General features: G+C 42.4%; 1 protein-coding gene across 2 annotated transcripts in view; it reads right to left on the bottom strand.

Moving 5' to 3' along the window:
• Nucleotides 1-10,375: 10,375 nt before the first annotated feature.
• The window catches only part of LOC121377507 (beta-1,4-mannosyl-glycoprotein 4-beta-N-acetylglucosaminyltransferase-like), a 38,847-nt gene continuing 36,727 nt past the window's right edge, over nt 10,376-12,495 (bottom strand). For both annotated transcript variants that reach the window (XM_041505519.1, XM_041505520.1), the window contains exon 2: nt 10,376-12,338. In XM_041505519.1, the coding sequence (XP_041361453.1) occupies nt 10,529-12,226 (1,698 nt within the window). In that variant the 5' untranslated portion in view covers nt 12,227-12,338 and the 3' untranslated portion in view covers nt 10,376-10,528. The remainder of the gene's footprint in view (nt 12,339-12,495) is intronic.

Below are 12,495 nucleotides of genomic sequence, written 5' to 3'. Positions count from 1 at the left end.
CGATGACAGCAAGCAACACGATAGGACGTCATGGAAGGTCTGTCCATCCGATGACGGTCATCCGTCAACTCGGAACGGCTGGACTCAGATGCAGACGTCCGTACATCGGTAACATCATGACACCGCGACATCGTGCTGCAAGACTACAGTTTGCTCTCCAGAATGGTAATCATCCACCAGCCTTTTACCGGAGCATTGTTTTCTCAGATGAGTCCCGTTTCTCTGTCTCCTTTGCCGATGGAAGAGCACGTGTGTACAGGAGACTCCATGAACGGTACGCTGACGGATGTGTGAGGGAACGTGATCGGTTTGGCGGCGGTTGTCTGATGGTAGGGGGGGGGGGGGATCAACTGTAATTTCAGGAGTGATTTCATCATTATCCACGATGCCCTTACAGCCCAGCGTTATGTTGACGTTATTCTAAGACCAGTTCTCCAGCCACTTTTGCGCCATCACCGAAGACCAGGAGGTCCCCTTCTGTTTCAACAATACAATGCCCGCCCACATACTACAAGAATTACTTTGAACTTTCGATTACGAATGCAACTCGATTACTGATGATAACTGGCCATGTTTCCATGTGAATGTATCTCATGAATACCAGTCATTAATGTCATATTACATTATCCATCAATTCAGTAATAGTTTGTCGTTATTTGCAATGGAAAGTTGTTTTTGCTTTTTCATTGTGTGTCAGTATATAATATCAAACGTATTTTTGTAAACTGTATAGGTAACTATAATTCCAGTCAACCATCAACCGATATTCAAATGACGTATGAACTAGTTCATGACAGGTGTTGTGGAGTCATACAGATACAGTGTGCACAGAGTTGTTTTCGATATACTTGCATGAACCAAAACATTATTGCGGTCCATTCTTATGTGTGTATGTGTATGTGTATGTGTGTATGTGTATGTGTATGTGTATGTGTATGTATATGTATATATCACACGTCACACGTGACGGGCACAAGGCCATATGTTCCCCGGGTTCAACCTATGAGAACGGCCAATAAGCAAAACAAAGGTTCATTATATATATGGCGCGTCACAAGGTCACAAGCGAACACGGAACAAGGGAACACACCACAACGGAACAGCCTATGGATACGGGGCCTAACACACCAACAAAGAGTAAACAGACTCCGACGGGCTAGTGAGCACGTCACGTGGGGACACCGTAGATGGGCACGTGTCCTATTCTTTGACGAATCAAGGTTCAATCTCCACTTCAACGACGGCCGTAGACCAGTTTATAGGCGACAGGGTGAAAGGTTCCATGACGCTACCGTTATCCAATCCGATCGTTTCAGTGGTGGATCTGTTATTGTGTGGGGAGGGATCAGTGTTAATCGTAAAACAGATTTGGTAGTTGTACAAGGTACTGTCACAGCCCAGAAATACAAAAACAACATTCTTGAAGACTATGCCTGGCCAACACGGGTTTCAGGATAACAACACAAGACCTACAGGGCAAGGATTGTCACAGAATGTCTGAGACAAAATGGCGTTAACAACATGCAATGGCCTGCCTTATTGCCGGATCTTAATCCCATTGAGCATGTTTGGGACAGTATATACACATCAACCAGAACCGGCGAAACTCGATGACCATTGCAGAGTTTTGCTCGAGGAGTGGCAAACTATTGACCAACGCCAATTTCACATATTCTTACGTCATTTGAATATCGCGTAATGGCTGACTGGAATTAAAGTTGCTTATACAGTTTACAAAAACACGTTGCTTCAAGCTTGAGATTATATGATAAAGATATTATTACCCTCGTATATTTCGGTATCGTCAACAATATCATATATTAGGAATAAAAATAATTTATTATGCTCGCCAGAGGCTCACATAATTACAGATACCGAGACATATTCTGGTAATACTCTCTCTCTCTCTCTTTCTCTCTCTCTCTCTCTCTCTCTCTCTCTCTCTCTCTCTCTCTCTCTCTCTCTCTCTCTCTCTCTCTCTCTCACACACACACACACACACATACACACGCATGGTGACATACACACGCATGGTGACATACGCACGCATGGTGACATAAACACACACATACTAAAAAAATGGATACTCGTAGTTTTCAGTTTAAAGGAACTCCTCGGGAGTGGCTGTCCTCTTTATATGAGGTGGTGGTGTAAGAAGGATGTATTGTGCAGTAAAGGAACTCCTCGGGAGTGGCTGTCCTCTTTATGGGAGGTGGTGGTGTAGGAAGGATGTATTGTGCAGTAAAGGAACTCCTCGGGAGTGGCTGTCCTCTTTATATGAGGTGGTGGTGTAGGAAGGATGTATTGTGCAGTAAAGGAACTCCTCGGGAGTGACTGTTCTCTTTATATGAGGTGGTGGTGTAGGAAGGATGTATTGTGCAGTAAAGGAACTCCTCGGGAGTGGCTGTCCTCTTTATATGAGGTGGTGGTGTAAGAAGGATGTATTGTGCAGTAAAGGAACTCCTCGGGAGTGGCTGTCCTCTTTATGGGAGGTGGTGGTGTAGGAAGGATGTATTGTGCAGTAAAGGAACTCCTCGGGAGTGCCTGTCCTCTTTATAGGAGGTGGTGGTGTAGGAAGGATGTATAGTCCAGTAAAGGAACTCCTTGGGAGTGGCTGTCCTTTTTATGGGAGGTGGTGGTGTAGGATGTATTGTGCAGTAAAGGAACTCCTTGGGAGTGGCTGTCCTCTTTATAGGAGGTGGTGGTGTAGGAAGGATGTATATTCCAGTAAAGGAACTCCTTGGGAGTGGCTGTCCTCTTTATGGGAGGTGGTGGTGTAGGAAGGATGTATAGTCCAGTAAAGGAACTCCTTGGGAGTGGCTGTCCTCTTTATGGGAGGTGGTGGTGTAGGATGTATAGTCCAGTAAAGGAACTCCTTGGGAGTGGCTGTCCTCTTTATGGGAGGTGGTGGTGTAGGATGTATTGTGCAGTAAAGGAACTCCTTGGGAGTGGCTGTCCTCTTTATGGGAGGTGGTGGTGTAGGATGTATTGTGCAGTAAAGGAACTCCTTGGGAGTGGCTGTCCTCTTTATGGGAGGTGGTGGTGTAGGAAGGATGTATTGTGCAGTAAAGGAACTCCTCGGGAGTGCCTGTCCTCTTTATAGGAGGTGGTGGTGTAGGAAGGATGTATCGTCCAGTAAAGGATCTCCTTGGGAGTGGCTGTCCTCTTTATGGGAGGTGGTGGTGTAGGATGTATTGTGCAGTAAAGGAACTCCTTGGGAGTGGCTGTCCTCTTTATGGGAGGTGGTGGTGTAGGAAGGATGTATCGTTCAGTAAAGGATCTCCTTGGGAGTGGCTGTCCTCTTTATGGGAGGTGGTGGTGTAGGAAGGATGTATCGTTCAGTAAAGGATCTCCTTGGGAGTGGCTGTCCTCTTTATGGGAGGTGGTGGTGTAGGATGATGTATAGTTCAGTAAAGGATCTCCTTGGGAGTGGCTGTCCTCTTTATGGGAGGTGGTGGTGTAGGATGTATCGTTCAGTAAAGGATCTCCTTGGGAGTGGCTGTCCTCTTTATGGGAGGTGGTGGTGTAGGATGTATTGTGCAGTAAAGGATCTCCTTGGGAGTGGCTGTCCTCCTTCAGTAAAGGATCTCCTTGGGAGTGGTGTCCTCTTTATGGGAGGTGGTGGTGTAGGAAGGATGTATCGTTCAGTAAAGGATCTCCTTGGGAGTGGCTGTCCTCTTTATGGGAGGTGGTGGTGTAGGATGTGTGTAGTGATGTAGTAAAGGATCTCCTTGGGAGTGGCTGTCCTCTTTATGGGAGGTGGTGGTGTAGGAAGGATGTATCGTTCAGTAAAGGATCTCCTTGGGAGTGGTTGTCCTCTTTATGGGAGGTGGTGGTGTAGGAAGGATGTATCGTTCAGTAAAGGATCTCCTTGGGAGTGGCTGTCCTCTTTATGGGAGGTGGTGGTGTAGGATGTATCGTTCAGTAAAGGATCTCCTTGGGAGTGGCTGTCCTCTTTATGGGAGGTGGTGGTGTAGGAAAGGATGTATTGTGCAGTAAAGGATCTCCTTGGGAGTGGCTGTCCTCTTTATGGGAGGTGGTGGTGTAGGAAGGATGTATCGTTCAGTAAAGGATCTCCTTGGGAGTGGCTGTCCTCTTTATGGGAGGTGGTGGTGTAGGATGTATTGTGCAGTAAAGGATCTCCTTGGGAGTGGCTGTCCTCTTTATGGGAGGTGGTGGTGTAGGATGTATTGTGCAGTAAAGGATCTCCTTGGGAGTGGCTGTCCTCTTTATGGGAGGTGGTGGTGTAGGATGTATCGTTCAGTAAAGGATCTCCTTGGGAGTGGCTGTCCTCTTTATGGGAGGTGGTGGTGTAGGATGTATTGTGCAGTAAAGGATCTCCTTGGGAGTGGCTGTCCTCTTTATGGGAGGTGGTGGTGTAGGAAGGATGTATCGTTCAGTAAAGGATCTCCTTGGGAGTGGCTGTCCTCTTTATGGGAGGTGGTGGTGTAGGAAGGATGTATTGTAAAGGATCAGTAAAGGATCTTCCTTGGGGGTGGTTGTCCTCTTTATGGGAGGTGGTGGTGGTGTAGGATGTATCGTTCAGTAAAGGATCTCCTTGGGAGTGGCTGTCCTCTTTATGGGAGGTGGTGGTGTAGGAAGGATGTATCGTTCAGTAAAGGATCTCCTTGGGAGTGGTTGTCCTCTTTATGGGAGGTGGTGGTGTAGGATGTATTGTGCAGTAAAGGATCTCCTTGGGAGTGGTTGTCCTCTTTATGGGAGGTGGTGGTGTAGGAAGGATGTATCGTTCAGTAAAGGATCTCCTTGGGAGTGGTTGTCCTCTTTATGGGAGGTGGTGGTGTAGGATGTATCGTTCAGTAAAGGATCTCCTTGGGAGTGGTTGTCCTCTTTATGGGAGGTGGTGGTGTAGGAAGGATGTATCGTTCAGTAAAGGATCTCCTTGGGAGTGGCTGTCCTCTTTATGGGAGGTGGTGGTGTAGGAAGGATGTATCGTTCAGTAAAGGATCTCCTTGGGAGTGGTTGTCCTCTTTATGGGAGGTGGTGGTGTAGGATGTATCGTTCAGTAAAGGATCTCCTTGGGAGTGGTTGTCCTCTTTATGGGAGGTGGTGGTGTAGGAAGGATGTATCGTTCAGTAAAGGATCTCCTTGGGAGTGGTTGTCCTCTTTATGGGAGGTGGTGGTGTAGGATGTATCGTTCAGTAAAGGATCTCCTTGGGAGTGGTTGTCCTCTTTATGGGAGGTGGTGGTGTGGGATGTATCGTTCAGTAAAGGATCTCCTTGGGAGTGGTTGTCGTTCAGTAAAGGATCTCCTTGGGAGTGGTTGTCCTCTTTATGGGAGGTGGTGGTGTAGGTAGGATGTATCGTTCAGTAAAGGATCTCCTTGGGAGTGGTTGTCCTCTTTATGGGAGGTGGTGGTGTAGGAAGGATGTATCGTTCAGTAAAGGATCTCCTTGGGAGTGGCTGTTATCAATACTAAATGAAGCTGTTTCTTTTTATTAGGTTGGTTGGTTTCTTATTATTATTGTTGTTTTGGTTGTTTTTTTATGGGTTGTTTATTTTTTGAGGGGGGAGGTGGTTCGATGTTTTTTTTTGTGTGTGCTTTTGGCTGCATTTGTTGTTGTTGTATTTTTGTGGGGGTGGGGTTGATGGGTGGGTGGGAGTTTAGGTTTTTCTTCCCGTTAGCGTTTACCATCTACCCATCCCCAGACACACACAACCAACGAAACAACATGACATAATATATCAACACATTTTAATGTACGTTTGTATATAAAAATATTTCTTACACGCCCGTCAGTGAGAAAATAATTCGTTCTTTTTTATAACTTATTGATAACAAACATACGTGTGATAATAATTTAAACGCATACGATTAGCTGCTCCTAGGTGATGACCCGGGGTAAGTTCAGTCAACCGCTTGTCACTAACGTCCGCTAGACTGGGTTATGCGCTTCACCTTAAAGCAAATGGCCACATCGGAAACCAATCAAATAGTTCGCGAACGTTAGCGACACGTTCACTGGCTGAACTTCGACAAGGTCGCTATTACCATACCATCAAATAAAAAAACCCAAAAGCAGTCTAAATCAATTACTCTGTGACGTACAAGTTAACTTGAAAGTGATTACATTTTGAAGCATAAGTTAGCTACAAGCGCTAGGGACGTAAATTAGTTTTAGTTGATAAATACGTTTATTTTTGGAGATGTGAAAGAAACAGAATACTGCATTCGTGTCCGTTATATACTATTTATCTTAAACCTCGCACGTTAAATGCGTTTTAATATTAGCCTTTTTGAGGCACTTGGGGCTGCCATCTTTTAATCTTTTTTTGGGTTTAGGTCATATAAATTGTGTAATTTTTTTAAATTTTTTTTGAAATGCCCAGTCAAAAATAAGCGTCACATTAAATTAATTAAAACATTTTTTATTATATAAGTACTATATGTTATTTGAACGACGCATCAAAATTATCCCCCTTTTAAGAAATAATTCAAAATTGGCCCATTTAATAAGTAATTTTCTGTCCCACACTCAACCACTGTCCATGCCAACGATTGAGTGAGGGAGAGACGTGCCTGAGACACGTTAATAGAGTTTACAATTACGATCTGCGTTTTAAAAACAACTAGTTGTAAGATAAATGATATCTAATGGTCACTCAAGTAGTATTCTCTATATAAACAACGCCTTTTAAGATAAATGGTATCAAATGGCCACTCATGTAGTATTCTCTATATAAACAACTCGTTGTGAGATAAATGGTATCTAATGGTCACTCAAGTAGTATTCTCTATATAAACAACTCGTTGTGAGATAAATGGTATCTAACGGCCACTCATGTAGTATTCTCTATATAAACAACTCCTTTTAAGATAAGTGGTACCTAACGGCCACTCATGTAGTATTCTCTATATAAACAACTCCTTTTAAGATAAATGGTATCTAATGGCCACTCATGTAGTATTCTCTATATATACAACTCCTTTTAAGATAAATGGTATCTAATGGTCACTCAAGTAGTATTCTCTATATATACAACTCCTTTTAAGATACATGGTATCTAATGGCCAGTCAAGTAGTATTCTCTATATAAACAACTCCTTTTAAGATACATGGTATCTAACGGCCACTCAAGTAGTATTATCTATATAAACAACTCCTTTTAAGATAAATGGTATCTAAAGGTCGCTCATGTATGTATGTATGGATGCCCACAAATGACTGTCAGGTCAGATGTCGGGAATTAACGTGCTTATATCAATTTAATGTTCAAGCACGCTCGTTGCGAGCACGATTTCTGACTAGAGCCAGAAACTACTCGAAACGAGAGGGGTGAGGGAGTGTTTAATAAAAAAGGTTTTAGAAGTTAAAAACGTTTATACAGATGATTAGCTAAAACTACTTAATTGATGGTTAAATAAAATTTATTTACAAAGAAGTTAAAAGGGTTTAAACAAAGGGTTAAAAAAGGTTTCTACAGATTATTACGTAAAAAGTAGAATATTGACAATAACGTATGCCTGGTTAATGTGGTATGTATGTCGGAGGAGAGTAGAAGGGAAGGTCCGCCCCATTTGTAATTCATTTCCCTAGGCCCTCCCAACCACCACCTCCACCATAATGGAAATGTTAGAAATTGGAGATTGATTAATGATATCATTTCCATATTAACCATATCATGAGCCCGCGTAAAACTATGTGATCGGGGCTGTGACTATCACCTAATGAGGATTACTTCTCAGTCAAGCTTTTTAAAGCCGCACACCCTAGTTCCATCCAGCGAAAATAAATTATAATTTGGTTAATCTACAAACCTGTAACACACTTAGATCACTTTTTTATGAAATGGAGTGAAAAAGCAGGTTTTATATCGATAAATACCATGGGAATGCCCATGTCCCAATTGCTTGAAATAATTTTGAAAGTTAGTATTCTGATGTCACCGGTAGATGTCGCTCGAAGCACAACAATGCCTACGTCACGACAAATTTCACAGACTTGGGGTGCGTTCCTTTCACCTCTCTTGGACATGTTCCAACTATTCTGTCCTGGTTGTATCCCCTCTCCAGATATCGTAAGACTTAGCAACATTATTGGTTTTAAGGGTTTGTAATGTTTTGTATTGAGACACTTACTTGTCTGAACTTTATTGTTACTGAAAATGTTCACGAACTGTGAAGAAATATCTCACAAATGAACAACAAGCAAACGACAAGAAATCGGATGTTGATTGCGCGAACCGTGCACGAGAAAACAAACCGAACCAAAATGATAACGGTCACGTGGTATACCAACGTCTGTGACGTTTACACAGGAAGATTCCCTCTAAAAATAGATTGGACCTCGCTTGCTTAACGGTTTTTTCTCGAGTGCGCGCGGAATTTTAAGAAATACAAAAAATGCATTTCGTGGTTTTACAAACATCAGGATTACCAGGATTACCAAAAAGCACTTCAGGTGAATGGAAATGTGTATTCTAAATAATAAAATGTAAGTAAAGTGCAATTTTATTTGTGAAAAAATTGGTTTAATAGCGAAAAACAACGCCGTAATGGTTAACAACTAGCCGTAACTAGGGCGTGTCCCTTTAAGACTGCCTGCCGTAAATCCTCAAGTAAAGCGCTCGCCTCATGCGCTGTCGATCTAGTTGGAACCACTGGACTATTTCTCATTCCAGCCAGTGCACCACGATTGGTATATGAAAGGCCGTGGTATGTGCTATTCCGTCTGCAAGATGGTGCATATAATACCATAGTTTGACTCCCAATAGCCGATATATTTTTCGTGCTAGGATGTCGTTAAACATTCATTCATTCATTCATTCATTCATTCATTCATTTTGGTGCATATAAAATATCCCTTTTTACCAATGAAAAAATGTAGCGGTTTTTTTTCTCTAAGACTATATGTCAGAATTATCAAATGTTTGACATCCATTAGCCGATGATTAATAAATCAATGTACTCCACGTGTGTCGTTAAATAAAACAATATTTTATCTTTCTTCCAATTTGTTTTCACCACTTAAATCACCGAGAAATGAAAACTCCTGCTCTTCATGTGCTTATACGATTTTGACGACTTGCAACGGACATTACAATTAAAACGTGGTTATTAATCCTACAGTAACAGGCCGGTGTAAAAAGTGTGTTTTGGTTTAACGACACCACTAGAGCACATTTATTAATTAATCATCGGCTATTGAATATCAAACATTTGGTAATTTTAACAAATAGTCTTAGAAAGAAAAACCTGCTACATTTTCCCCATTAGTTGCAAGGGATCTTTTATATGCACCATCCCACAGAGAGGATAGCACATACAACGACATTTGATACACCAGTCGTGGTGAGCTGGCTGGAACGAGAAATAGCCCAATAGGCCACCGACAAGGGAGGCACATACCACGACATTTGATACACCAATCGTGGTGAGCTGGCTGAAACGAGAAATAGCCCAATAGGCTATTCTATTTATTTAAAGTGCTGCCGTGTCTGATATACCAATGGTGATTTTTGGTAGGAGCAGACCGACGGCGGTTTTGATGTTTGTTTGTTCTGTTTAACAACACCACTAGAGCACATTAATTAATTAATTAATCATCGGCTATTGGATGTCAAACATTTGGTAATTTTGACAATTATAGTCTTAGAGAGGAAACCTGCTACATTTCCCTATTAGTTGCAAGACAGGATAGCACATACCACGACATTTGATACACCACTCGTGGTGCAGTGGCTGGAACGAGAAATAGCCAAATGGGCCACTGACGGGGATCGACCCATGGCCGACCGCGCATTAGGCGAGCGCTTTACCACCAAGATACTTCCCACCTCATTTTGATATACGAGACAGAATCTTAAATGTCTGTGAAACTCACTCAATAAAATAGTATTCTGATAAATACACGAACTCAAACAATATTGCATACATTCGGCAGTGACAAACGACTGGCTATAATATAATATCTCTTTGGATTACGTTAATAGCCACACAGGAGTATTGCGAGAACGAGAACGAGAACTACTGAACGAATTATTATTGTTATTATTTTTTTTTTTTTTAAAGCCTTTTTTTTTGATCAGGTGTTTTTTTTTTTGATAGGTTAATTAAAAAAAATGTTTTGGCTTTTTCTTTTGGCTTTTGTAAATGTGTTTTGTTACAATAGAGCGAAGCTAGAGTGTGTGACGTTGAAACAGGGATATACCCTCTAAAAATAGGCTAGACCTCGTCTCCATAACCGTTACTTCTCTCAGGTACGTGTATTTTTGTTAAAACATGAAAAATACCTTTCGTGTTATTACAAATACCTGGAAGACTTCGGATGTACGGACATGGATAATCAGAAGAATAAACTTTAAGTAACGTCTTATTTTAATTACCCCCCCCAAAAAAAAAATGACATCCCCCCCCCAAAAAAAAAAAATCAACCAAAAAACTACCAAAAACCCCCAAAATAACAAAACAAAATTGTTACAAAGACAGCGAAAAAAAATAATCAACAACAACATCACCTCTAATAATGAAAAAATACACCGATGTGTTTAAAAACTTAGGTCTACAACTTTAAGGAATAAACAGATTTGGGTTAACTAATAAATAATTGAAATAATTCGGGTACTTAAAAATATAACCTAAATCTTTAAACTGGGGGAGCTCTCGTGGACAAATCGCCACGCAGTCATGTTTGAGGTCAAAGAATCGGCCTCTCCTAAACAAACTGGCTATATACGTAATATTTCGATTCACTGGATTATCTGCAAATCGCGGCCAGTCGGCGTTAATCACGGACATGATTTTGGTGAAGACCTGTCCTGGAGTCCCTGAAGGGGACAAATGCCACCCTACGCAATTCGCTTCTGATCCTAGATTCCACACTTCGTGAAGCGGGTCCGACCCGAAATTCTTTATTCGTTTATTTTTGCGTATGCCCGTGTGACCACGCAGAATATTCGCGTGTCCCGAATACACGTCGAGGAACATTTTCATTGGCGCGACTCCGACAGCGCGCCATTTGACCTTCTCATCCCACCAGTACAATCCGTATCGACACAGAATCATGTGGAAGCCCACCGGAACCGGATATCCGTCGTGCAGCTTGAGGAAAAGTAGTTCGTCTAATCCGGGAGTTTCGTCCGCGTCGAAGTATAAAAATAGGTCGTCGTCGCGGACGTTGCTGACGCGCTGTTTAATGGCGGGCGCGAACAGACCCCGTATGTGATTCTCCTGTTCGAAACCTTTGCCTCTCTGTCGTGCCTGCTGCAGGAATTCGCTCGTAAACATGTGCATGATTTTGCCGTGCCAGCGGCGCATGAATCCCCTCTTCAAAACCGGAAGTAAGTAAAGCGGTTTCGGATCGCCGTAGTTCGTGAAGTTGCTTTCGAGCAGAACAAACAAATCAACGGCTGGTGCGTTCTGAATCATCTTCAGGTAAAGAATAATATGTTCCATGTTGAACGTCATCGCAAAAATAATTCGACGTGGAACCTTCCTGGGCTTGAACGTGTACTGCCGTTTCACGTTCTTTCGCGAATTTTCCACAGTCTTTGGCACGGAACAGAGCTTGCCAGTAAACTCCTGATGACAAATGCACGTCGTTCCGTTTGGCTGACTTCGTATGTCCGCAGTCCCGCGCTTGTAACACGAAATCTTGTCGCCGTCGAAATGAAAGTATTGAAAGTTTGCATCGGTAAGAGTGTGGGATGAAGGTTTGTTGTAGTCGTAATTGAGAAACAAGTTTTCCCCTTCATCTTCTGGCATGTTAATAGGATCTGTCCTGTGCGGCTTAAAATAGTCGTCCACACTTTTGTACCATTCTAACACATTTTTAGCATCATCAGGTGTAAATGGGGTGTTTCGGAGTGTTTGCGAAACCGTTCGGCATGTTACGTTGTATGTTCTGTAAGGATACTCGGCATATTTCACAATAGGTTTCTGGACAGGAAGTGACGTAACAGGCGCCGTCAGTGGTCGATTATTCGTTTCAGTGGTTACTTTAGAAATATCAGTCTTGACAGCAATGCTACTTTGCGGCATGTCCTTAAAATTCGACTGTTGTGTGGTGTCCTTAAAAGTCGACTGTTGTGTGGTGTTCTCATAATTCGAAAAATTCGACCGTGACAATATGTTCCCAACATTCAACTGTTGCACTATATTCCTGAAGCCTTTCACCTGGTCGAAAGGATTTCGCAGTAGGAAAAAGGCCACAACCACAATCTGAATTGTAATAAATCCAGCTAGAATGCGTCTACCAAGACTGTGCATGGCTACCAGGTCAGGTGTTCCGCTGCGTCGGTGGTCAGTCGCATTCTTTGATCGGATTCCAACACACGGACGAACGGACAAACACGAGTTGCATCCTCAGACGAGAAGACTTCTGAAATTATAAAACAGTTTTTGTTTAACAACACCACTAGAGCATATTGATTAATTAATCATCGGCTGTTGGATATCAAACATTTGGTAATTCTCACACGTAGTTATCAAAGGAAAGCTGCTTCATTTTTTATAATGCAGCAAGGGGTCTTTTATAC

Source organism: Gigantopelta aegis, chromosome 7 (genome assembly GCF_016097555.1).
Source record: "Gigantopelta aegis isolate Gae_Host chromosome 7, Gae_host_genome, whole genome shotgun sequence".
In the NCBI taxonomy this organism is placed as follows: domain Eukaryota; kingdom Metazoa; phylum Mollusca; class Gastropoda; order Neomphalida; family Peltospiridae; genus Gigantopelta; species Gigantopelta aegis.
The sequence above is the reverse complement of the archived record's forward strand: the minus strand, read 5'-3'. Positions and strand labels throughout refer to the sequence as shown.